General features: G+C 43.6%; 1 protein-coding gene across 1 annotated transcript in view; it reads right to left on the bottom strand.

Annotated features, from left to right (window-relative positions):
- Window positions 1–6,962: 6,962 nt before the first annotated feature.
- LOC111075932 (nucleolysin TIA-1) overlaps window positions 6,963–27,263 on the bottom strand; it is a 35,204-nt gene continuing 14,903 nt past the window's right edge. Inside the window, 8 exon segments of the mRNA XM_022369460.2 lie at window positions 6,963–7,127; window positions 8,072–8,225; window positions 8,804–9,122; window positions 9,125–9,192; window positions 9,278–9,467; window positions 15,092–15,188; window positions 15,332–15,407; window positions 18,221–18,308. Coding sequence (XP_022225152.2) covers window positions 7,098–7,127; window positions 8,072–8,225; window positions 8,804–9,122; window positions 9,125–9,192; window positions 9,278–9,467; window positions 15,092–15,188; window positions 15,332–15,407; window positions 18,221–18,308 — 1,022 coding nt within the window. The 3' untranslated portion in view covers window positions 6,963–7,097.

Here is a 27,263-nt window from a genome sequence, read left to right as displayed (position 1 = left end):
GCACCATGGCAGGTCCTGGTGATGCTGCTGCGACTGGGTTCTGGTGCTGCCATCCGAGGCATAAATGTTTTTAACGAACTCACCTGTGGGGCATACGCATAAGTAGCAGAACGTCTTCTCCGTGTCATTTGTGTAAATGGAAAGCTGCTCACACAAAATGGGAAAAACCCAGCGATAGCCATGAGTGGTATGCGGCAGCGTGGCAGCAGAGATGGCCCCAGGGATACCAGAGTACAAGTCAGCAGCCAGGCACTGGGACGATAAAATACAGAAAACGATACGCATAATGCAAAATCTTCTCCTATGTTGGTGGAATCGGTACCATATGGTTGACCTCGATCGTTCGAGAATACAGCAAGAAACAATAATAAATGAGACTGAAACCAATATCAGCACCGTTTACAAGCGTCCACAGAAAACACGACAGAAACGTATACGATCTTGTTTAAAACTTCGCTCTCGGATGACTGGATTTCGATGAATACTCAAAAAATTGAAGTGAAATCGAGTGAACCACCTACTCCAGAAATCTAAGAATAAAATTCCCTGATTCCCAGACTCAACTGGATAAAAATGCAATTGTATTTTTTTTATTTTTACAAAATTTTTTTGATCATTTTATTTGTTTTCTTTCAATATATTTATGTATACATAATATAATTTTTGTTGTTTATTCGGTATATTTACTTATTTCCGTTGTTTCTATGTTGCAGTTGTTATTTTCTTTTACCATCTTTCCGTCTTTCCATCGTCTGTTGTTCTTTTTCTTTTGTGTGTGTGTGTTTTCTGTCACCTATGTATAATTTCTCTATGCATTTCGCGTCCTGCAACACTGGCAGCAGCAACCCTGCGTCTAGCTCTAAAACCTTCCCCTACTTATAATGGTAGCCCGCTCTTGGGACCATCTCCCATAGCGTACTGCTCCACATTTTATATGCTGAATTTTGCTTTTTGTATAATGTTCTTTGATTTCCCATTTTCTTTTGGCGCGTTGGTATACAAATACGCTACCAAAATGTTTTTCTTCTCTTTTTGGTTTTTCTTGTATTTTTTTTTTTTTTGTTCAACTATAAATACTTTTTTCTTTTGAATGGTTTTTTTGGTATGCTTAATTTGATTAACTTTTCTTTAATATTCGTTACTTTGTTTCACTTGTGTGTATTTGTGTTTTCTTATGCAAATGCAGTTTGTGTTTGTGTTATGTGTGTGGTGTGTGTGTTGTGTTTGTTTCTGTGTCAGTTTTTGTGATTTCCGATGACATATTTATGTATGGTATATATATAGATATATATACATATACATACATACGTATAGACTTATGTATATATATATTCTGTTTTCGTGTATATTTAATACTTAGCTTATGATTTAGATTAGGTTTCCAATGGTATTTTCGGCTTTGTTCTTGCTGTTTTTTTTTTTTGTTGTTGTTTGCTGTTTGTATTCTGCTACAATATTTTCGATTTTTTCCCATTCTGTTTGCCTTTTGCCCTTGTGTTTTCGTGTCCTTGTCCTAAAACACACTCAAACATGCTTAAATTTCTACAAAATATTTGCAATACTGCAGTCGATATCTATACTTTGTTTACGTTAGTTATTTGCTATTTACTTATCATATTTTACTTCTGTATATACATATACATATATATGTGTATATATATATATATATGCTTTTCGTATAATATCGATATCTATATATGCATTTGTGTGTGTGTGTGATGTGGTGTAGTTATGTGTGAATATTTTGTTTTCTGGTCTGTGTGTGTGTGTTTGAGTGTGTTTGAATGCTCTCCAAAACTCTGTCGTTTTTGCTTTAGCTTTTTGGTTTTCCTTGGGTGTTGGTTTTGTTAGCAGCTTTTGGTTGTTTGCTCATCGTTTTGATTTTTTTCTACATTTGTATTTGATTTGTTTTGGAATCTTAGTGTAATTTTAATTGCACAACATGCCCTTTTTGTTTTTGCTTTTTGTTTTGGTTTATTGCATAAAAATATGTTGGTTGTTGCACTGCTGCCTCCTGCCTCCCGCCTGCTTGATTTGGTTCCACCGGCCCTCGAGGCTAGCACATTTTAGATTCTAGTGTTACGCTAATGCTAGTATTCTGCTGTATTCGTATCCCTTCCACACTTACATATTTACTTATGTGTTTGTGTATCTATGTATGTCTCTCAGATTTGATTTGATTTGATTTGGGTTTGTGGCTGCCTTCAAATTAAATCCAGTTCTGCTTGGTTTGTATCTAGATTATTGTGTAATTAAACATACGAAAACACATTCAGAATTCGGATAATTAGTATTCATTTGCCATTTGCCTCGAAGGGATCTGTTTGCACATGCAACACATATATGTATGTATGTATGTATGTATGCACTCGTATATACTATATGTATATATATATATATCTATTTGGTTTACTTGTTTTGTATCTTAGATAATACTTTTATTTGATTGATTTCGGTTCTGCCTGGTTGCAAGTTGATCTCATTTCATTTAGTTTCAATTTATGCTATGTGCCCGCCCCGAAAGCGACTCATCCTTCGCGCTGCGTGTGACAAAATTTTGCTAACTGCTCCTGCATTTCCTTCAGCATTTCAATAATTACACTTCGAATTGACTAATTTGTAATTGTAGTTTATGGCTAATAGCTACAATCATTTCAGTGTGTGTGTGGAATCCATTGCTTGGAGCTCAAACCAAACGAACACATAGGCGCTGCAGAATCAAATTAACGTGACCAATACGCGACTCAAGTGAGCTCTGAGCTTGGTATGATCGGAACAGAACCTGAGATGGGGAATTGCAATCATCTGACCAAGTGCTGCTATAGTTCTTAATATTGTTCTTCTTTCTTGATGTCTTTTGTGGGGTGACTACAATTTTTCTGGGGCCCAGGTCCCGCTGGACTGGCTTCTGGGTTTCATGTGGGTCTTCACGTGTTTATAAATACTTTGTATATGTATGTGTGTATATATATATATATAGACGTATATAAATGTCTTAGCACATTTCGTAGATACACAACATAAATACATACATTTACAGCATTTATTCATATATATGTATATATATATATCTATATATATTTGTTTGTATTTGTATATTATTTAGTTCGTCGTCATCGTCCGCCTGTTGGATCATCTCTCGCGTTCCACAGCTACTCGTAATTCCTATTTAGTTTCCAACTCTTCTCTAGTTCTTCTATGTGCCAACTACCCATTTTTTTTAACTCTTTACTGATATGTAGCGCAAACATTAACAAACAAACCGATAATATTTTTTTTTTGTTTTGGTTTCTTTTTTTTGTTTTTCTTAACTATAAACTTTTGCTCTTATAAATGTTCTTCACTTCTTTTTTCTTCTTCTCCATTTCCTTATAGCCAAATTTAGGTTTTCACCGAAACAGTTTTGGTTTCTCTTTGAATTATTTTTTTTTTTTTTCTTTGTGTGTTTGTTTTATTTTATTTATTTTTTTTTTTGTTTGGTCAACAATATTATGAAATTTTTCTTTCCCGCTTTTGATACATAACAAAAAATTTCTAGAAAATGAAATGACAACAGAAAAATGCATTTCTCTTCGTTCCTCTATCGCTCCGATACCAGTCCATACCAGTCCAATCCCACCCCGCTTTAAAATCACATCTACATCTAAGTCGTTTGCCGTCCTGGTTAAACATGCAATGCTTCTCGTAGTTTCTCTAATTTCTAGTGCTAAAAACATTTAAATATACAGTACAACTGCCCCTAGTGTCTACAGTTACATGGTGTGTGTCTCCGTGGGTCTTCGTGGGTCTCCATCTCCGTCTACTCCCTCCGATCCGCGGCTAAAACTCTGCGACCATGGCTAATCATAATGAGTGAGCATCCATCTACCATCTAGCTAACACAAAAATATATCCATACTAGGCTATGTGTGTGTGTTTGTGGTTTTCGATTATCAATAGACATACATATATCGTACTCGTGCTCGGGCCACACCCAAGTAACTAAATGCTCTTTCTATTCCTTTCTATTCAGCCTCTTTTGCTGCCAAAAATTTCACTAAAAAATGCCCTAACAGCCACAATTTGGGATTTGGGGCGTGTCAAATGCAAATTGTGCCCGACCTCTGTCCATGGAAAATATTTGAAGCTTTATATCCGTTGCATACGAAGCCCATCATACACTCACGTATGGATGTATGTATGTATGTATGTAAGTGTATCCGTGTATACTATTTCTATTACTTGTGATTTTTATTTGTTGTTGTCATCATTTTAATTGGTTTTCATTTTGAACATCTATATGTGATTTATCATCCAACACATGCAACACAATATGCAATAAATATAATTTACCATATGCCCATAGTTTTTCTTCTCTGTATGTAAATACCGTGTACAAGTATTCCTATTCGTCTGAGTGGGAAGTGGGAAGTGTGAGTGTGAGTGTGGAGTGGGTGTGGGTTGTTGGTTTTTCTGGGTGTGAGTATGAGTGAGGGTTCTCTATCAATACCGTTTTGTATAGTATGTTATATAAGCATGTTTGTTTAATGCATATGCTGTATACTCTATATATCAACCATCTCTATATCTATTTATAGTATATGCTACACTTTTAGTTGTTCGTTTTTTGTATGGCTATTTTATGTTTCACATTCATGTACTGCCATTTACCCAGTTTGTGTACCATATCTGTAGGCTTCCTTGAAAGGGAAGGAATGCCCCTGTCTTGTACGAGTATCCTTCTAGGTTAGCTGTCTCTCATGTTCTTCTGGATAAATTTTCGTGTGTGTTGTATTCATAAGTTGATTAATGCTTGCTTAGGTATCGGTATCAGTATCATCGGTATCGTGTTCTTGTCTGTGAGGGACTTCTTCCTCCCTTCTTCTTCTAGATAATTAGATTATTTATGTTTCATTTCTGTGACTGAGCTGTTCCTGTTTCTGCTTCTGCTTCTGTTTCTGCTGCTGCTGCTGCTCCTGCTGCTGCATTCGCACTGAAGTGTTTTTGTTGGCTTATATGATTATGTGATAATATCTATTTTATTACGGCTATGCTCGATTAGCTAATATCAATTAATATCATTCGATGGCATACTTTGATTGTTTTCAATATATTTTACTTGTGTATGGGGGAGTTCTTCTCTCTCTATATTACTATTCATATATCTGTAGCTATATGCATATTTTGTTTAGTTATCGGTTCGGTTTGGTATTGGTATTGGTTTGGGTTTCGTTTTCGTTTCGTTTTCGTTTTGGCCTAAACAACAGAGAACTAACACAACATATTTGCAGCTAGCCATTCCTCTTCTGGCAACTGAAATAAAACCATACACATGAACAAGATATAAATTGGCAATTAGAGTGTGTACGGGTTTGAAATGTTTTTTGGGTGAGGTTGAAACATTTTTGTGGCTGCTTGTGTGGGGCGGCTGCTTTTTTACATACAAATCTCTCATGAAGCTTGTTGAACAAAAAATAGGCAAACTTAAATCATAATCAAATTAAATTCAAATTTCAAACAAATTAAACGCTTAGCTGCAGTAGCTGCTGAAGCCTTATGGGGGGAACAAAAAGAGTGATACAGATAGAGAGAGAGAGAGAGAGATATCGATTAGGGGGGACAGGGCCAGTGGTACAAGTTTGTGTCTATTACTGTCCTCGCTTGGGTGGTGGTGGCGCTGCTGTGCCTTCTCCTCTCTAATGCCTTCATATTTCATAGTTAGTCAGATACTTTCAACTGCGAGTGCTTGTGTGCTTGCGTTTCTTTTGTGTCTGTGTGCGTGTGTAGACCTTTTAGGAACCTGTCTTTCAATTGCTGATCAATCACAAATCAAAGTGCGATAGTTCTATAGGAAAATGGTAGCCAGACATGACAAGGATTGGCCAATTCATTGCAGATTGGCACACTAGTACGAGTACTTATATTGGCAGTTGTCTCTAAGCGTGTGTGTGTGTAGGCTGCTGCAGTGCTGCGCTTAGTAAAATATTCACCTCATCTATCATAGTTATAGGCACTAGTGCTATGTTTGTGTGTGAGTTGTGTGTGTGTGACCCTCTGCGAGTGCCTGAGTGCTGGCATAGTGTGAGCTTGTGTGCTGCTGCTAAGCTAAAACCAAAACTGGGTTCAAAGGAAGGCAATAGTACACAATTGTGTGGGATTTTCCTTGGTGTTGAAGGGGCTATAAGAAATTAAGGTGAGATGAAGGGCTGGCTGGCTGGCTAGATTTTTGTTTGCCCACTCACACGCACACACACACACGCAAATAAATATTTACATGTGTGTGTGTGTGTGTGTGCGCCTAATTAATTTTAACGCATTTTTAATTATGTTTATTTTAATTTAATTTCGCTCTGCCCTGCCTGAATTGTATGCGTATATGTATATTTGTTAGAGTGTACGCCAGACGCATTGATGTATGTATGTGCGGGTGTGTGTGTGTGTGTGATTTATTCACACTCTCTCAATTTATGCCTTCCTTCACCCGAACTGTAGAGTCGTCCCCCTCCATTTTATTTACGAGTATGTACGCCATTTTTGCATGTAATTCTTGCCATCCTCCCTCAATTAATTATTGTTATTTTTTATACGCGGCATGCTCCAACACATTTACATAAAGCATTAAATTATGTTTGCATAATGTCAGTGGGTGTATGTATCTGTGTGTGTATTTTGTGTGTATGTTTTGAGTGGAAGCAACTAGGGTTAAAAATATTTTCGATTTTCTTTGCTTTTTGCATATACATAATAATTGTTTGCCTTGGCGTCCGTTTTACAAATATTTTTGTTATGCTCTATTTTTGATATATATGTATGTATATTTATAGGTATATAATTATTATGTGTATATGTTTGTATGTGTGTGTGTCATGTATATGTGTGTTGCATTTAGCTTTAGCATAGATTTTTCTGGGGGGAGGGGTGCAGCTCACTAAACTCGCCAAAACTTTTAGTTGCCATCAATGGGGTTTTTTGCAATTTTTGGATTTTGCGCTTCGCATTTTATTTACAGCTCAGTTTGGTTTTGTTTCTGTTTCAGAATAGCAGCTGTACTTGGAAATTTTGTTATGGTTTTTTTTTTTGGCTTTTTTCTCTGGCTTATTCGTGTTTTGTTTTTGCGCTTACTGTGCCTGCAAGAGTAAAGGATAAACCTTAAAAAATAATATGGGTGTTAGTCAAAATTGGAAAAAAGTAGTAGTCGGAAAAAAATTAATTTTAATGCAGAAAAAAACGGTATATGCAGGAATTTGATTTTACAAACAAACAGTACGTTATTTGATATGCAATAATAAATTGTATGCCCACTGTTTGCTGTCCAGCGAGAGAGAGAGAAAGATAACGCTTTTGAATTATGCTAGAGCTCGGGATTAGCAAATAAATTCACAAACAGACTGAAAAATGTGTGTTACGTATACGTATCTAGCAGTACCGAGCATTTTAAGGATTAAACGAGTACGTATGCATATGGAAACCGAAAACAGATCCATATGCGATTCATGCGCTTTTGCCCCACAACGAAAAAGTAACACAATATGGACAAATAGAACTCTGAATAATATTAGTTTACTACATGTATGTTTTTTCATGTATTAAATACAAACGAATGCCCAATAACTGGAATATATATTTGAAGCCTAACTTTTTGGGAAATATTCCTTACAATATTAATGTTAACGGTATTCCAAACACATTCACTGATTCCATGGCATGCATATACAACAGTTTCAATATATGTTTGTGTGTGTGTGTGTGTGTGTGTGCATTCGATAACCAAATGCAAAATAATAATAGAAGCTGAAATACCTAAATAATTGGAATATTTTTATTGCAAACCAAAAATATGTTCACAACTCCCAAACGTAACTGAAGAACTAATAAATAATTGAAGTAATCAAATCCAAACAAAAAAAAATAGCACAAAAGAGTCAAAAATGCATTCAAAACTTTCAACAAACGTACGAGAAATGTACCAGAAATGTACGAAAAATGTTTCAATGTACTCGGGCAGCATAGTCGTTCATGTACGAGTGTGCGAGTGTATGAGTGTATGAGTATCTGAATGTATTTGCTGGTACTAGTGTTGGCTGGTACATACCTGTGGGCTCACTTGGAACTGCTGTATCGGGTAAGCGACCACGCCGGCTGCCTGCGGTATGGCAGTCCCGGCCACGCCCGTTGCCATTTGCTGTGCAGGAGAGATCTGGGCCTGGGTGACGCCTTGCCATGTGGCCGGTATCTGCACTCCCATACTGCAACGAAAAAAACAGAAGGGGCAGGAAGTCCCCGAAACACATAAGCCGAGAGTAGAGTTTGGTGGGAACGGTACGGGACGGGAAAGCACATTTACTGATCTGCCTGTACAGAAATGGTCCCTGAAGCGTGGTGTGCGCCACAATTATCACAGCCAGACGACAGATGACAAGGAATGGAAACGAGAGCATGGAAAACAAATTTACGCGACTGCGATGCAAATAGCACGTTATGTTGACAGCCCGACACACGGAAATGCAGTTCATACGGCCGCAGACCGACGCGACGGTGCTACGGTGCAAATGAAAAAGTTTCGCAATTAGCAAATGAATTCAGTCATCCGTCATGCTGTCTGTCGTTCCCCTTGTCGCTCCCGTTGTCGTTGTCGCACTTGCAGTCGATCCCCCGTGGCGGTTCAATTATTTCACAAAGAACAAACCAATGTGGGTGGGATTGGCATGCTCTGCATATCATTCGCGGTATTATGGACATATTCGGGACACAGAGACACAGGCAAATCAGCTAATAAAATTATTGAGCCCGGATCCAATGACAATAGCCTATTGAGAGTCCTTACCCCATATATCCCTGCTGATAGCCGCCGTACTGGCCAAAGTGGTAGCCCTGGATGCCCTGCAGGAATTGGTTCTGCACGGCAGCGGCACTGGCCGCCGCCGGGGTCACAGCTGTGGCCGGGGCCGAGGAGGCCTGGTATGTGGGTGTGGGCGAGTACCAGCAGCCGGTGGCCGCCAGCTGCTGCCCATATGCGGCGGCTGCAGTTGCCCCCAACCCATAGGGGAACCCGGCGGCGGCAGCGGCGGCGCTATTGAGTGCCTGTGTGGCGATGGTCTGGGCATTGTTCGGATCGCCGCTCTCCTTGCCCCACGAGCACTTACGGGCTGGGCATTAAGTTCTGTGTTGTGTACCCCGACGATGGCATGGGTGGCGGCCTCCTTGGTGGAGAAGCTGCAAAGACCAAAAAATATTCCAAAATAAGTAAGTGAAAGGTGAGAAATGAAAGCCGATTGCTATGCTGCATTGCTGTACTTACCGCACAAAGGCATAGCCCTTGTCCTTGAAGACTCGAATCTCTTGTATCGCTCCATAGGGCGCGAATGTCTTCTGGAGCACCTCCTCGCTGAGGGCGGTGAGGGCGCTGTTTACGCCGCCAACATAAACGGTGCAATTGGAGGGACTGCTCTGATTGTAGACCTCATCGAAGGTCAACGGCTTGATGTTCTCTGCGGACAAAAAAAGAGACGAAAATGTGTGAGACCAAGTGTTACCCTGTGATGGATCTGGTTTTAATGTGTCCATCTCAAAAAGAAATTTATGGCCAGAACTTTTTTGTGACTGTACACCGTACACCGTACACCATGGAGTGGTGCGTTTTTTGTTCACCAACTGCATGATTAATATGCAAATTAATTAACGGATTTACCCGCATTGGCAATGGCAACGGCAACGGCAACGAGAGCTACATATATGTACATGAGTGTGCCTCGGTCTGTGTAACGTTTTGGTAATTAAAATAACCGCATGCACTTAGTCAATATGCTCGAGTGTGAGTATCTGTGTATGTGTGTGTGTGTGTGCTGGTTCCTCTGAGAGTATCTGTGTATCAGGCAGGGGGTGGCGGCGACACGGCACCATTTACCTCTCTGCCATTGTTGTTGCATATTTAAAATTGTTGCGGTTGTTATTGCATTTTTTATTATACGTATTTTGCGGATATATGTATACATATATTTCGTATGCCGTTTTATTGTCGGTGTACTGTGCCGTGCACTGTAGCTGTAGCTGTACCGTGTGCAGTGCCGTGCACTTTTTGCACTCACTGTACGAGACCCTGATTGCCGTTGATGTTGCTGCTGTTCGGATTGGATTGTTCGGTTGGTTCGCCCCTGTCGCCCACCTTTTGCTACAAGTATTTGGTATGTATGCACGTATTTGTATGCAAAAGTTACACTAATTACTTCCTTTGAGGTTAAAACTAAATTTGCACTTTTAAAAATAATGTCAGCTTTGCGTGTTTATGTCTTTGTTTAGCTCTGAAACATTTCTGCGGCCATTGTGAGCGGCTGACTCGTTCACCTCCAACGTACAGCTGAGCACGATTCCATTGTTGTATACCTAATGACTGAGATTGTGCTGGATCGATTATGTAACCGTGTGAAAGGAAGTGCCAGGCTGTATGTATACATCCGTACTTAAGAGATTCGTATAATAGATCGATGTGGAAATGGAGCAGACTTGGAACTGGCGCTGAAAATTAAATACAATGGCTGCCTTTACCCTTCAGGGATTTCATTAGATCAATGTGGAAATTGAATGTGCAGCGAACGCTTTAAATTAATTTCAAGACGTTGTTCAGCTGCCCCCATTGGCGTATCACTACCCCCTGAGAGCTGATTCAACATGGCCTCTCAATGGCACAACAACTTGAAGAGCCTCCTTCCACTTATCCTGCTCTACCTCATACGCTGAGAAAGCCCATCAAAATGCCATTGCAGAGCTGCCTGCCTGACTGCCTGGTGGTCGGGATTTGTGTGTTGTTGTGTTGGGCTGTGCAGCGAACATGCCAAACAAAACACAAAAATATGGCTCAATGACATGCAACAGGATTGCTATAGACCGCTTCTGCATACACAAACACACACAAACGCACTGGGTACATAACCAGAAGCAGGCTTCATGGCGAGGGTGCACCGAAAAACTAACAAGCTCGCAAATACTTTTGAAAGCTTTCGCCACAAATGTATGCGCTTTGGCCACGCACACACACACACACACTCATGGAAACACCACACTCTCTCCCACTTATACACTTTGCCACACGCAAACGGCATTGCATAGTTTTGAGCGCCATGTTTCACTAATTTGCACTTTGCTTTGTGTTTGTGTTGCCCTCGCTTCATTTTGAATACCCTTTCTGAAGGTGTAACTGGTTTTCCGTGATGCTCAGCATGACCAGATTAAAGAACCTGATATATATTTATTGATTTGAAGCAATAGTAGAATCGATTCTGTAATTTTCGTCCTGTCCTTGTCCCATATATGGAGCTGTGGTAAGGCTAAGGGGTAAGAGTAACTTTATTATCGGCTAAACTTGTTTCTATATTTTTTATTCTGTAATTTCTTTTTTACGCTTTTGAATACGTGTAATTAAATTTTGAAACTGCAGTCAGCAAGCAGCCCCCCCCCCCCACCATCCCCTCCACCCACCACCCATATTCTTGTACGTGCTCAGCCTTGAGGCGGAGTGTGTGCTTGTTGGTGGACAGTCAGTCCTTAGCCCAGAGACCCTATACCGAACCCCATCCCCCCCGCACCCTGTCAGGTAAAGACCAGCTCGCTTCGTTTCATTTCATGTCCGCCGCAAATTAAAACACTCGGCCCCCCATTTAAGTGCGGGAGCGTGGCCATAATTATCGCATATTTTTGTCTACGACAAACTACAGCGAGTGCATTCCACTCCATTCTCGCTCGTTTCGGTTTCTGGTTCTGTTTCTGCTTCTGGCCTGGCCTGGCCTGGCGCATGGCCTGGACTGACAGAGGCGAACCCACAAATAATTACAGTCCGGCAGCCAGGAGCCATTACATTGCCAAATACCTGTACGGTACGGCCAGCTGTTTTGAGTGCTTCGCTCCCATTTTCCTAACGATTTGAAATTTTAATGAGCAATTATAGGCATGTAAAACTAAATCATGAAATAATCACCAAATCATTAACATAAATAATTCACATTTTTACACAGAGTCGCAACAACAGCAACAACAACGCCTCGGGGCAGGCTGGCTGGCTGGGTACTTGAGGAAATTCAAAAGTAATTAATATGCAAGGAATGTTCGTTCGTTCAGTCGGAGGTCTGGGAGGGCGTATCGCATGGGCGTGGCTATGTGCTAATTCTGACGCGTGTTGGCAACCAACAAAAAATAATTTTAGTCCTAAATCATACTGTCTTTATTGTTTTGTAGGAAAGGAACAGAAGTATATGGAGTCAGGGATATTTAGATCTAAATTAAAACATAAACAAGACTTGATCTTCAGTATAAATTTAAATCAAAACAAAATGGGCAAATCAAAGCTAAAAACCTTCAAGGTTTCATCAAATTCAATGTTATTATTAAATCTTTTTCAGTTCTTCTACGTTCCAGCTATTTTTCTCCGTTGCTCATGCCTCTTTCTCTAGGATTTTACTACGTATAGCCGCAGCCCCCACCAGCCCAGAATGCATTCAGGCATTTAAACTTTTACTTAATTGTGCTCAACTCTGCATAAAATTTTGATTTATTGCATCGGCTGGTGACTGCCAGGTAACGAGGCCACATAACTTCAGTCTCGCTCAACCCAAAAAAAAATTCAACCAAGTTGCTGCCACCCACACACCCACACCCACACCCACCATGCCACCAGCACACACTTCCACCGGCTCCTACGGGGAGGGAAGGGGAGCTTTCTGCAGTCAAAAGTCAAATAGTTTTGCCAAAGAAATTTGTCATACAACATTGCCGTCTTTGTTCGCCGTTGTCGTCGGCATATTGTTTCTGGTTAATTAAGTTATTACCATAATGAGCTTGTTGGTATTTTTAGCCCTTATTTATGGGCATGCATTGGAGTGGAGAGATGGCGGCGAGAATCTCAGGTAATCTTTTAACAAAAGTAAAACTTTGTAAAAACTTTTGCCACGAGCTCTCGGCCTTTGAACAATAAAAAAAGGGGACCGCGGCAAATGCGTTCGTTATAAAACCCGAAAATACAAAAAAAGAAGGGAAAAACTTTTAGCGGGGCACGAAATTGCAAAGCGACGCCAAAATTGTCAAAACTGTAAAATGCGCAATTGCGTCGGATCGTAAATCTCTTTCAACAATGGGGCACACATATACAAACACACATACAGAGAGGGTTGTGGCATACACAGCCACATGAGTGGCTCACTAAACGCGGATGGAGGACGAAGAGCGAAGGACGGCGGACTGATTGCCGGGAGCATAAAATGTGCAGCCTGCTTAAAACATAAAAATGCCAGGCCAACCCGTACTCGGGCGCTGAATTGCCAAAGAATCGAGCAAAGTGGCTGCGTAAAACATGAAGTAATGCGAATGCCGAATGCCAAATGCGAAATGAGTTGAGTGCTACAAATCGTAAAGTTCGCCAGCAGCCACCATTCCACGTCACAGCAGCAACAACTAGGCAGGCCATAAAACCAATCCCTAGCCCCGATCCCAGTCCCTGTCCCCTGCCCATATACGGATACATACATATGTACCGTACATATGCAAGCGGGCACATACGCGTATAAAACCCTTCACCGAATGGGACACGGCCACATCTTCGATTCTTCGATTTTGGCTGCTGACTCGGCAGCACTTGAGGCGATCAAAAAATCAAAATTATAACGCTGTCAAATTGCTAATAATAACTTGTATTACAGGATCCAAAACTACCGCCCACCAAAGCCCCGATCCAGCCATTGCTCTGCTCCACTCCACTCCACTCTCGAGCCAATCGTAGACGAAGACTGGAATGGCATCGAGCAGACAAAACCGTGACACAGTCCAATAAACAATGAGACCAATAAAAATACGCTTAAGCTTTCATAGGCGTTTTTTATGACAACAATATAAATGCAAAAGGGAAAATATTATGCGAGTACACTACTACGCTTCTGTGCTGTCCTGTCCTGGCCTGTCCTCTTCCCTCTAGCAAGGGTTCGTTTGAGCCCCGAAATGCGAACCCTTCAACAATTTCAGGCCTTTGCACGATAAATTCCACCTTGGCTCCAACTATAGTTTCTTTCTGTGTGTGTTTGTGGGGGGTGTATCCTTGTATCTTTGTGTGAATATCTGTGTGTGTGTGAAGCTTAAAGAATGCCGAATGTTTGTTGTATAACCATGAAATTTTACCCTCTGTGTGTGTGTGTGAGCCTTTTATGATAATAGTTTCGTGTTGGCAAAATTTATTTATCTGATTTACCCTCTCTCCCAAAAGCCACCTCCTTCCAACACACTTGGGGTGTGTCTCTGTGTCTGTATGTTTCTAACAAATAAAAATTATGTTAAAACATGCAAATACGCGTTAAGTTTTGATTTATGAAAGACTAACGACAGAACAGACGAACGGTGGCGGCTCCCGTTTCCGCATTCACGGGCATGTACTTCGAGCATGTTTGTCCGCTGTTAATAATGATTATGCCGGCAGCGATATAGTTACGTTTACAGTTGGATATACATATATATATATATATGCGGTTGACAACGAGCCACCGTCATAAAATTTCTGGGGGTAGGGCGTGTGCGCTGGGACGTGGCTAAATGAAAATTGATTCGCTGGGATCCCTAATTGAATGCCTCTAGTCGCTTTTTATATGTATTTTTGGGTCCCATCTCCGACACGACTAATTGAAAAAGTTTAAACCAAATTGGGTACAGCCCATCACGGAAATTAAGCGCGTGCCGTTTTTCATTTTTACAACAAGAGAAAGGACAAATATTAAGAAAACATAATCTGGCGGAAAATTTGTGTGGCGTTTATAAATAGCAAGCGGTTGTTGGTTGTTGGCTGCCGGTCCATGGTCCTTCAATGCCTGGAATCCTCCCCAAAATTCGACCGAATTCTGTCTGCTGTCGGGCTGGCTACCTTTGGCATTCATTGCCATAATTTCCTGTAATAAGAACGACGCGTCGACTCCAAGCAACAGCCACAACAACAATGCTGCTTGATACGAGTATGTCTGGCCCTGAGTCCCCGGGTTGTACGCACACCGGAAACTTCTCTGGCCTGAACGGAGGGAGGGTCGGTGAGGCAGACACAGAAAACAGGGTGGGGGGTGCAGGGGCCAGGTGACACTCATGATTTCCTTACCTTTACTCGCCGGCGGTTTCCGTGTGGCCCAATTCGTGCGAATTGAACGGGAGCCAAGCCACTGGCCATTCATGGCCGTAATGGCGCTCTCGGCTTCCTGCGGGGCGATAATGAAGACAGAGACACAGTCAGAATCAGAGTACGAGCAAGATTTTGGGTGCAGAGGGCACACAAAAGGAATGAGCAAAGTTACTGCATAAATATGCACTTAAATATGCTAATGCATCCGATAATGCTTACCGATTTCTTGATGAAGGACACAAACCCATAGCCCTTCGACTTCAAGGTTTGTGGATCGCGCACCACGCGACAGTCGCTAAAAAGAGAGAAAAGAAAGCAAAGAATACATTAAAGACATTTCAGCTTAAAAATTTTGTTAAATATTTTTCCACCCTCTACGGAAACAAAGAAAAAAACTTGACAAACTTTAAAATTTATGCAAATTTCGAATAAAGACAACTCCCCAGGCTCTGCGAGGGACTGGCCGACGTGTTCAAATATTTCCGTTCGAGTACAAAATACAAATATATTTTGTGTGCACTCTGGTCTGGTGTGGTCTGGTCGGATCTCTCTGCTCGTTTCTGGTTTCTCTGCTCTCTATCCCCCAATTGTGTTTGTGTTTGCGGAGTGGGCGTGGCCGTGGTCTCTTGTAATTCGGAAATTAGAAATCTGACCTCATGCTGAAAACTTTTTATTATTTATCTTACAGTTTGCTTGGCCGCCCAACATGGGGAACGACAACGACGACGACGACAACGAGGTTGATGAAGATTTGAGATGCCAAGAAGGCACGCGGATTGCACAAGTCATCGGAGCTTTAAAGGGATAGGCCCTGATAAAGAGTGGACAATATTTGGGCTGCCAGTAGATGATTTATGACATTGTAATTTTTTTCATTTGAATAATTTCGGTCGTAAGCTTTTTCGTTCCACTCCGCAAATCGAACTACAATCATAACCATAAACGAGAAGGAATGTGTGAGTCGCTTCTGTGGACGCGACTCTACTTTAATACCCGTACTCAACCAGTATATAAAATTGAGAGCTTCTGATATATGTAGAATTTTAAAATATTTTACACTTCACTACACTACATCAATATCTACGTTATCTAGCTTCTACATACTGTAGATGTAGATTCATTCTCTGCGTTTCACACACCCGCTATTGCCACAAATCTAATACATATACCCCTTAACTCTTCGAGTACGGGTATAAAAAATATCCGCTCATTTTGGTCACTTATATTAAAAGCGACCGGCCAACCGGCCACTCCGCTCAATTGCTGGACTTCCGACTCTCAAATTGATTTCCCCACAGCAATTCTACGACATCTAATTTCGGCAATTGGTGCCTCGACACTAGGGTCGCGGCCCAAAACTAAGCCGAGCTGCCAGGAAACTTTGGCAATTACCCCCAGCTCTGCAGTTTACTTTTCATTTATGAAACATAAACCACAGTGGCGGCAACGGCAGCGGCAACGGCGATGGCAAAGAAGTTGACGACGACGCTGGACGACGGCAACTTTTTTTTTATGATTATTATAAGTAAAATGCCGAGGGACCCCTGGCTCCTGGGTTGGTAGTATGTGGGTGTGGATTTTGTTGGTGCTTGGAGGGGCCGGGCCAAAAGCCAGGCGACTTATTAAATATTCACACGCGCCGCGCATTTAACAAAACGAAACAAAAATGCGCCCAGCCCTGGCCCCCAAAACATAATGCCAAAACCAGGCAACAACAAGGCTCAATGGCGGAAAAAGGGCAAACAACGCAGCGCACGCATAAAAGTTTTTGACAAGAAAGTCGGACGACGGGTCCTGATCCCTGGGAGCCGCACGACCGAATCCGGGGCCACCCCATCCCGACTTTGTGCGTTAAGCGTTTTGACATGTCGGCAACCAGATCGACTCACGCAAAAGAAAAACCAAAGAAATAAAGTTCTTTAAGCCAGCAACAACTGGCGGAGTCTCTTTGTCTCCTGCTCTGCCTATGTGCCTGTCCCCCCTGTCTCTCTCTGTCTCTGAGATAATCAGGACGCAACGCGGTTGGGTAGTCGTTTTCTCATGCCTGTTTCGATGTGGGACATGTACGAGTATCGGTGATAATGATGTCAGCGATATGTATCAGAAAGGTGCCAATCGATTGCTCAATAAGGCTGAAATGCGTAGCCATCGATACGGCTGTCAATTGGGAATGGAATGCCTTCATATTGGCGGAGAATAAGGATGGGACAGGGACAGGGCCCTGCTCATTAGTAGATCTGAGTGAGCACAAGACCAAAAATCCTTTAACCGAATCAGGGTCATAATCATTAGCATGATTTTCAAATTATTAAAATTTAAATTCAGCCACCCCTTTAGTGGTGTGGGAAGGGGGAGAGCAGTTTGGATGAGCAGATTGCCTGATTGACTGGCTGACTGAATCCTGAAGCGAATCCAAACAAGCGAGAAATCCAAAAATCAAATACTTTAGCGTAATTTTTGATAAGCTGCCTCCGGGCTGTGTGGGCTACAGCACTCCCAAGAGGGCAGACTAACATTTTGACTCGAAACTTTGCGATTAAACAGAAGTTAATTAAGCCAAGTTTTTGATGCTGCCATTGCCACTGTTGCTACGGGTGGCTATGGTGGTTCTTCTGCTGCTGCTGATGGTGGACCCAGCCTTTTCAAGCCGAAAATAGCAACTTAAATATTTGAATGAGCGGCCAGGGGCCTGGGCCCGGATGGTCTATATTTTTGTGGTGGCAACACACAAAACCGAAGCGAGGCGAGGCCAAGAGCAGCGACACTTTCTGTGTACTTTCCAGCGCAGAGGCAGCATCGTGCACAGTGGCAGCGAAAAGAGTTCGGCAAAAGTGAAATTTGCATAAATTCATTTTTCCCTCCCGCTCGGTTATGAATTTTTTATGGTCTCCGGCAAGCGGCTTACGGAACAAAACGAACCATACGAAAAGCCTCCTCACGCGCCTGCCAATAATCAGGGAATGTGTGACAGAAAAATTGTCAGAAAAAAAATAAGGAAAGAAAGAAAAATGAAATGGAAAAGGAAACGGGGAGTTGGAAGACTGGAAGACTGTATAAAGGCAATTCCAAGTTAACTGGCAAATGGAAAATTTGCATTTTAATACTTACGAGATTTCGCCGAATGGTGTGAATGCTTCGCGCAATTGCTGAGTTTCAATTTCTGAGCTCAAGTCACCGACAAAGATGTGGAATTGTTCTGCAAAATAAGAGAGAGAGGAGAGAGAGAGTGTGAGATATCAGTGTGAGCCTTGGTTACGGTTACGAGGAAGTAGTATCAATGTGCTGTGCTATGCCCCGGAAAGGGTTGCCTTTGCCGTTGCCGTTGCCCCTGGCGGCACATCGTGAGTCTCACAAAATATGCGCCAGATAAAAACTCAAATCAAAAAAGGAATCTCAAGTCATGCGCTTTTATATCGCATTTTATTACCCCGCTCTTATGCTTCTTCTGCTTTAATGCATATTTTCACACAAAAAAAAAAGAAAAAAAAAAGATAAAAAGAAAAGAAAAAATCACAGGAGGAGCAATGAAAAGTTTCTCATATATAATTTTATGCTGCATAAGCAGAGATAAGTTAATTGAAATCACAAAGAAGAGCCGCCAAGCCGCGCAGATTGATGAGTCTTGGCTGATGACAGGCTCAAAAACTTGACAAGAGCTGCTGGCCCCAAAGATGGTTTAGTTTTTCGCAGCAACCAAATGGAAAACTTTCCCAACTCATTCAAGTCATGACATGACATCACATCACATCGTATCATATCATGTGACATCTTTCGAATGTTGCTTGTCCTTTGTGTTGGTTCACTTTCCTTCTGAAGAACCTGCCATTAATACTAATTAACCCATTCATCTAAGTAAACTTTTGCACGCTCGAATCTGGCTTCGTCAAGCCAAACATTGTGTGTGTGTGTGTGTAGTACGAGTATACTGTATATTGTATACATATGTATCTATGCCACATGCGGCGAGTGCACAAACTCAAAGCCTCTCGCTGTCATGCAGGCTGCACAAACACAAGTGCAGCGGGTGAGGGTTGCCTCTCACATGCAAAAGCAAACATACACATACACATAGACATTCTCAACCACACACGAATACACACACACATATACAAATTGCAATCATTTATTATTATTTTTGTGTGCTTTGTCTCTTTGGCACAGAAAAAGTCGCGACTGTCGTCGTCGTCGTCGTCGTCCTCGTCGCTGTCGTTTACGTTGTCCTTCGTGCGCTCTTGTGTCAGTTCTGCTCAGCGCTGAGCTCCAGAGCTAAGACACAAAGTAGAGGCATAGCCAGCACACAGCGACGCACGTGGGGTGGTAATGGGTTAAGGGCCAATGCAGTGCAACATTTTTTGGGGGTCGTTCCAACCCCACCCTAAGCCCCAGTACCAGCGCCAGCCCCTGCCCCACACCCACACCCACTCACTCACACTAACACACACACACACACACTGAGAGAATTCTTACCCTAAATAATTAGCACTATTCAGTAGGGACTAGGACTAGGACTAGGGCTAGGGCTAGGGCTGGGTCTGGGTCTGACGACGCTGTTGGTTCGACTTCGAACTGGCGACCGACTTGCCTGCCCCACTGCTGCATGTCCCGGCTCCTGGCTCCTGGCTCCTGCGTCCTTCGGCCTGGTCTGGCCTGGCCTGGCCTGGCCTGCTGCACGTGCAGAAATTAACATTTCCGGTAATTTTGCGAAAATGAAAAGCAAAGCGAAAAATTAACGGCAGCGTCGCCGTTGCCGCTGCCGCTGCCATTGCTGTCGCCACAGCACTGGGCAAAAGCGAAATGCGGAAAGCTTTTGTTTTAAATAAATATTAAAAGGAATTTTCCACCCTCCTGCCACCTAGCCAGGGCTGCGCAACTGATGGAGACGGGACGCGGGGGCACTGGTTGGCAGCGACACCGGCATCAGGCGGCTCTGAATAAGTTGAATCGTTCTCTGACTGCGATGTTATGTTGGTCTTTTAAACACACATACGCACACACATAGTTTTACGCTCACAAGCCATAACGGGTAAATCTGTGCGTGTTCACTTATGTAACCATACATAAGCATACACACACATACAATGTATGTACATATTTATAGATGACGGTGTGTGTGTGCTTGCACACTTTTTATTTAATTGGAAATTGCGTATACGCCACCGTTAATGAGCCCATTGTGAAGTCAGTCGAAAGGGGTCCGCGAGCAGCTTTGCGGGTTTCCCCCGAGTCGTTCTGGCTCCGGTTCCGGCTCCGACTACGGGTCGGCGTTTTCTCCTTACTCCAGCTCGGTTCGAGTAGTTACCATTATTGTAAATCAATCGTCAGTCGCGCAGGCTGGCTCCCCTCTGCCTGACTGGCTGCCGTTGCCTGTAACTGTGCTCAGGTTATTGCTTTCGCCCTTTTGCACAACGTCAACTCAAAGGCAAGGGCCGCCAATTGAGGCATGCACGCAACATGCGAATGACTGGAGGACTGCCAGGTTCAGGCACAGGCTCGGGCTCGTAGCCCTTTCACCCTGACAGTACGTAGGACTACCATACGTAATGCACGTACATATGAGGTCCTTCTACCCCTGGTCTTGATTATATGTATGTCTGCCTTTCTGCGTGTGGAAGACAGACAAACGAGTCGGCCACTAATTGCAGTCAAAGGCTGCTTTAAATTTGCACCGCGAAATCCCTCGATTGGCAGCGCCCAACCCCCAAGCGCCATACCCATCGCATATTGCCTTCGGTGTCAGCATGTCAAGCGGTTGCCGAGCTGCAGACCCAGGTAGAGGCTGCCTTTCATTTTTTTTCCTTGTTTCTGTTGCTGCTGTTGCTGTTTCCGTTTTCCCTGTCGACTCGTTTGCTGATTAAAACGGTGCGTATGTGTAATGAGTTAATTAAGTTTTTACCATCATTTCATTCGGCTCGTTGTCGTTGTCTTACCTTTACATATGTATATGTACGTATACTAGTACATACAGCAAACACACACACACAAATGAGCACATAAATTAATCATAAATCCTTTCTAGGCGTACGGCAAGTTACAAGTGTTTTGTATATTTGCCGAGGACGCACCTGTCCGTGCCCTGTCCCTGTCCCTGTCCCTGCCCTGTCCCCCATGGCTTTGCTGTTCTGTGCTGGCTGGCAAGCGTTAACAACCTCGTCGCAAGGATAGTGAGTGGAGTGCTCAAGTCGGTTGGACTAAGTGTGTCAGCAGTGTTGCCAGTGCCAGCCGGCAACGCCCCCTTGTACCATTTGATTAAAGACGGAAGCTACTCTACTCAGTGCGAATGTGTGCGTTTCCTACTACGTACATATGTGTGTGTCTGTGTGTGTGTGTGTGTGTATAGTATAGCTATCCAGTTTTATGCCTTCCTTAGGCCTGCCTCTGTCTCTGCCTCTTGTTCTTGTTGGTCTTAGTTGTTGTAAATTTTATGTTATCCGCTTTCATTGTTTGTGTATGCGTTTATTTATGTTCTCCACTGTACGTACAGTACGAGAGAGGGGCAGAGGGAGGGAGCGCTTACTGATTTTCCCCGTTGTTATTTATGCGTTTGTGCTAAACCTTATTTCCTGTTTGTCTTACATAAGCTGCAACGTTTAATTACACGCACTGCGCCCCTCGAGGACACCTTCAGCTACGAAAAGTTAAAGTCTCAAATGAAAAGAATTAGCTAGAGTACTCTCATCGATATATTTAGCAATCGTTTTTCATATATTATTCATAATACGCGCTGCAGTCTCATTTGTCAATTCCATTTTGCTGGATTTTTGCTGGGGTAAGACCACATGGCGTATGCCTCTAATGGCAATTATGAACTGTGTCGCGGCTAAATGTTGGGGAGGGGGGAACCTGGACTGCATTAGAGCTAAAAGCGTTTAGTTGGCGGCTGACAAACCACCAGCTGACCGACTGCTGGGACTGCCCGCTGTCATGTGAGAGCCCCAAAACAAGCAAAACAATTTGACGCTAGCAACCGCAAAACGTGCGGGCCACAGAGAGACCCGCAGCCAGAGCCGCCCACAACTTAACCCAAAAATTGATGAATATGTAAGCAAATACAGAAGACTAACACGCAGCAGCAGAATCAGCAGCAGAAGCAGCAGCAGCAGGGGGGTTGCTGGGGGGATTGGCAAATATACATATACTACACGCATACATACATACATATACATATAAAAAAAAAGGGATCAAAGTCCTGAGGCGCGTTAATTTTCCCAGTCGTCAGCAGGAAAAAGTTTGGGGTTCTCATCCGACATCCACAACGAACCGACCCCGACCACGACCCAGACCCAGACGCTGCTCACAAGAATACGAATATGAATGCTGCTCGCAGACAGCCCACAGCCTCCCACACAGCAGCAGCACAAATTATATTGAAATGTTAATAATCCAGTTGCTTAGACGTGCCCTGATGGAGAGCCACTGCCACTGCCAATGCCATGGCCTGGGCTGGGCTGTCCCTAAAAAGGACAACTCAACTGTAAAAGGATATTTACATGGAGATTTGTATGCCGCTGACTTATGACTTTGATCAATGCCGAGTTGCCTGCCCCATACAGTCACCCGCTTACCACATTACACCATACCGATCCCAAGTCCCAATCAGTGGGCTCCATCCATCCATCCATCCATCCGTTCGTCAGTCTGTGAGGATGGTCCCTGCCACATTTATGTGCTTTTGAGAGTCACTTATGCCCACAATTTGGCACTGCGGTTATCTGGGGGATATTCTTTGATATATGACACGCCATTGGACTTTGGGGAGGGCCCTTTAGGGGTCGGACTTGGGGGTGGAGCTGTGGAGATGTGGCAGCATCTTGGCAACTCAGCAAATCTTTAAATTAAATTTGCTTGGCTCAAATCATCTCGCATTATAAAGTATAATGTGCTTTTAATTTCATTCATTTGCATGCAGCATGAGAGAGGGTCTGGAGTGGAATGGACTAGATGGACATGGCCTGCTGCTGCTGCTTCTACTTCTGCTGATGCTTCTGCTGCTAAATGAAACTAAAAAATCTAATTAGCGTTGGCCAGCGTAAGAGTCGTGGCAAGAGGCGAACTTAAAGCAAACTTTACGCTTTAATTTCATCTTAATTACGCTCCTCCCCCAACTAAATGCAGCAGGCAGCCATCTGCTGCTGTTCTGTTTGTGGAACATTCTGAAAGCCAATCAACTTGAGTCGCTAATGAAACTGCAGTCACTTTAAGGAATTTCAACTTTCAACTTTGCCCCATCCAGATCCTGGTCCCCGGCCCCGGCCCCGGCCCCGACCCCGACCCCGGTTTCCTGTCGCTGTCATTGTCACCATTAGACGTCGCCTGGGCTGATGATAATGCTGATTTTTAATGTTGATTACCGCAAGCTGCAAAGCCGCAATCCTTTAACCACATTTTTTCCCTTTGAGGATAGCATTGGCACTGGCTTTGGCTCTGCCTCTCTCTCTCTCTCTCAGACGCTGACTGTGACTCCCAGGTCGCGTCGTGCCGGTGAGTATCTTGGTTATCTGAGGAGCCGGAGTCAGCATCATTTCCGCAAGTGTGCGTGGCATTTAAGTTGCCACTTAAATGAGGCAGTCACTCGTTTCGTTTCGTTTCGTTTCTACTGTATTGTGTAGCTGCCACAACGATGCTGCTGCTCCTTCTGCTGCGACTGCTGCTGCTGTGGCGTCTGCTGCTGGTGGCAACAACCTTTTCCTATTTCGTTTTGTGGCAAAGGCTTTGCAATGCTGTGGCCCCGGAGGGTTGTGGTGCTGTGGACAGGACGCAGCCTCATCAAGTCGTCGCGTCGCGCAGATCAAATGAAAATTTCATTGTGTTGTGCCGCCGCGCGTTGCGATTCTCTCTGTGTCATTTCGAGGCATTTGTGTGCGTGGGTGGTGGCAGGAACAGAGGCATTCCTGGCAGCCACGTTTCCACCTTTTTGTGCCTCGACTCGGAAACTTTTGGGCTATTGTACGTCTCCTGAGTTCAGCACTATTTTCAAATCCCTGTGAGTTCGAGTCCCCCCTGTTGTTGTTGTTGTTGTTGCTGTTGCTTCTGTTGCTACCGGCGTCAGAGTCGACGTCGTCGTTGTCTTCGTCTTCGTCGCTTGCCCTTCATCCTACGTCGCGACCCGTGGCAACATCTAACGTGTAAAACAATGACTCATTAAGACTCATCTAAATTCTAATGAGATTCAGTAACTATTAAAAACAAAACATGACAAAGGCAAAGGCAACAGAGGCAACAGCAAACGCAAATGCGGCAAAGGGTTGCTGCCCCCGGGGCAACTTCCCCCAATCAGCCACCCAGCCACCCCCTCCGTCCGGCTCTTATCATCCAGGCAGCCAGGCAAAAGGGCTTGGGCTTGTGCTTGTGCCTGGTTCGTATTTAGTGCTGATTTTGCTGCTTCGAAGCTTGAAGTGCTGGCCAAAATTTAAGTCATTTGTATAGAAGTCGCCTGCGTTGCCTTTAAACAAATGTCAATAATTTGATTTAAATGTGGCACAAAAGGGCCGACCATGGAGTGGAGGATTGATGGGGTCCCCCTGCTTATAATACAATCAGGGCACTCACACGTTGTAGGCCCATTCCGCTTGCTGATCGCGTGCAAATTTCGCATTTAAATGCCAGTAGGCGCTTGTTTTCCAATTTTGCAGCTCGATGGGTGGGTGGGGGGTTTGCCGATTTGCATTTACTGTGTTGACAATTGTGTGAAAAGACAATGCAGCAGCAGAACAGAACAGAACAGAATAGAACTAAGCAAAACAGAAACAGAACAGGCAAACCGTAACAACAAAAGCGGTGCCCAACCAGAAACGGAGACGGAGACAAGGAATTTGCGTATCAAGAATCGAAAAAAGGCAGGCCAGAGAGTAGTTGCCCAAGGAATGCATTAGGGGTTCGGTTCCCCTCTCTCTCTCTCTCTCTCTCCCTCTTGGCAAAACGAACATGTGGCCTTATACATTAGAAAGTACACACACATACACAAACATACATACGTATAGACATGGAAAATGAAATGGAAATTGCGTATGTTGCTCCGGCCAGAACAAGCGAAAGCGCCCGTCCAAACAAAACAGAATCGAAAGTCGGAAAATGGGGTGTGGTAGGGAGGGGGGGGACACAAAGAATCTATATTGCTCCACAGCTCTGACCGTCCTCCATCCATGTGTTTGCATTGGGTTTCGGTTAGTTATATCAAGCCCAAGCACACACGCACTCCGGCACTCCGCACCGGCATACACGGGCACACCATGCCCAGCAGCCTCAGCCTCTTTGCAAGAGCCCGCAACAACCCCCAATGAACCCCCATTTAACGCTGTTGTAAGCGTTTGCCAAAACGGGCGCAACAGACAAACACCCTCACCCAACCGTTGGAAAATGTATCTGCTGCCGCTGCTGCTGCTGCCGCTGCTGCTGCTGGCACATGTTGAAAGTAAACGCGACACAGGTATGCTGCTCGTTAACCCACCCCCACACCCCCCTCCCCAACCAGCTAGCAACCCTCTATTCCAATCTGCATATTTGTCGGGGCGCCACGAAATGTAAAGCAAGTAAAAACCTGGGTCAAATTGCGGTTACCGTTTTTATTTTCCGCTGCAACTTGCTCTCTCTTTCTGACCCAGCAAATCCATTACACTTATTGTCTCTGTCTCTGTCGCTGTCGCTCTCTCTGTCTCTGTGTGTGTGTCTCTGCTGTCTGTGTGTAGGTGTTGATATATCCACACTTACAGAGGTGCCTGGTTCGGGATGGGGGAGGGCTGTCCCACTGCCCGTGCCCGTGTTAGGCGCCTAAAACACTAGCTATAGTTTTCCCTTTTTTTTCCCGGACATGACTTGTACATATGCCTCTAACCGGGGCGATACCTGTGTTTGGGTTTAGGATCGGATTCAGCTTCAGCTCGAGTTTATGGCGCTGGGCGTTGGACTGTTAATTGTAAAGCGTTTGCCACTTGGGTTGGGTTTCCCTGGGTTATATTTATTTTATTTTTTTCTGGTTTCTGGAAAAGGTTTCTCCCTCGCACAGCTAGCAAGTGACTTCATTTAGTTTTGCACGTTTACAGTTAATTAATTTGGTTGCCAGCAGAGAGCGAGAGCGAGAGAGGGGGAGGGAGAGACAAGTGTGAAAGTGTGAAGCCAACAATGTGAGGTCATTCCCAATGATAGAAATATGTGTGCTGGAGGTAAGGGCATACAGATGGAGCAGATTTTTTACTTGTTCAAGGTCCGCAGACCTCTGTCCGTGCTGAGCTACATACATCAAGCCTCTCTTAATATATGCCCGAATCATCATTCAAAGATCCTTCCTTTGATAGACTTAGACCTACATTGGGATACTGCCCTTTTACATCTCTCAACATTTAAATTTCAATTAAAGACTTACAGCTCTAAAATGGCTCATGGACCAAAGCCAAGGTTCCCCCTTTTCGATTCAGCAGCAACAATAACCCAATAGAGGTAAAACGAACAAAAACCAACGAAAAAAAACCTCGCAAATCAAATTCAAAACTCGTCGCTGAATGAAATGTTGAAATTGCACATCCCGCGTCTAGTATCCTTCTCTGTCCCTACCAATCCGCACCACGCTCACTCACATGGAAGCCAGCCGCTTCTCTGACCGTCACCATCCTCCTCCTCCTCCTCCTCCACCTCCCACCATTCTAGCCTTACCTTTTTTTGTTTTTGTTGGCCAGCTGCGCAGCTGCTGCACTTTATTTCAGTCACTTGCTGGGCATTTTTTTGCCTCTACATCTTTTTTTGTTTGTTTCTTTTGTTTTTGGGACGAGTGGCTTGTTTTTGCCATGTTCCCAGCTGCCTCTCTCCGTGAGGGTGTGTGTGTGTGTGTGTGTGTGTATCTGTGTGTGAGTGTAGCCCGCTTTGGTGTGCAAGTGCGGTCATTTAATTTCGATTTGTGTTTTAGATTGTTTTGCGTTGCATTTGTTGATTTTTGCCATTTAAATAGAAATTTTTATTTTCTACACGTTCTCCTGGCTACGGCTACGGCTACGGCCTCGTCCCCGTCCACCCCACGACACGGCCGGAGACCGAAACCTGGCAGCCGTCGCCAGTTTTTTGTTCATCCGTGCAGTTCCCACCCCCACCCACGCCATGGTTTCTCTTTTTTTTTGGTACGCTATGCGCACTTTATTTTTTTATTTTTTATTAACGCATGTCCATG

This window comes from Drosophila obscura, unplaced genomic scaffold, assembly GCF_018151105.1.
Source record: "Drosophila obscura isolate BZ-5 IFL unplaced genomic scaffold, ASM1815110v1 contig_150, whole genome shotgun sequence".
In the NCBI taxonomy this organism is placed as follows: domain Eukaryota; kingdom Metazoa; phylum Arthropoda; class Insecta; order Diptera; family Drosophilidae; genus Drosophila; species Drosophila obscura.
Note: the sequence above shows the minus strand (reverse complement) of the source record. Positions and strands in the feature narration are given on the sequence as shown.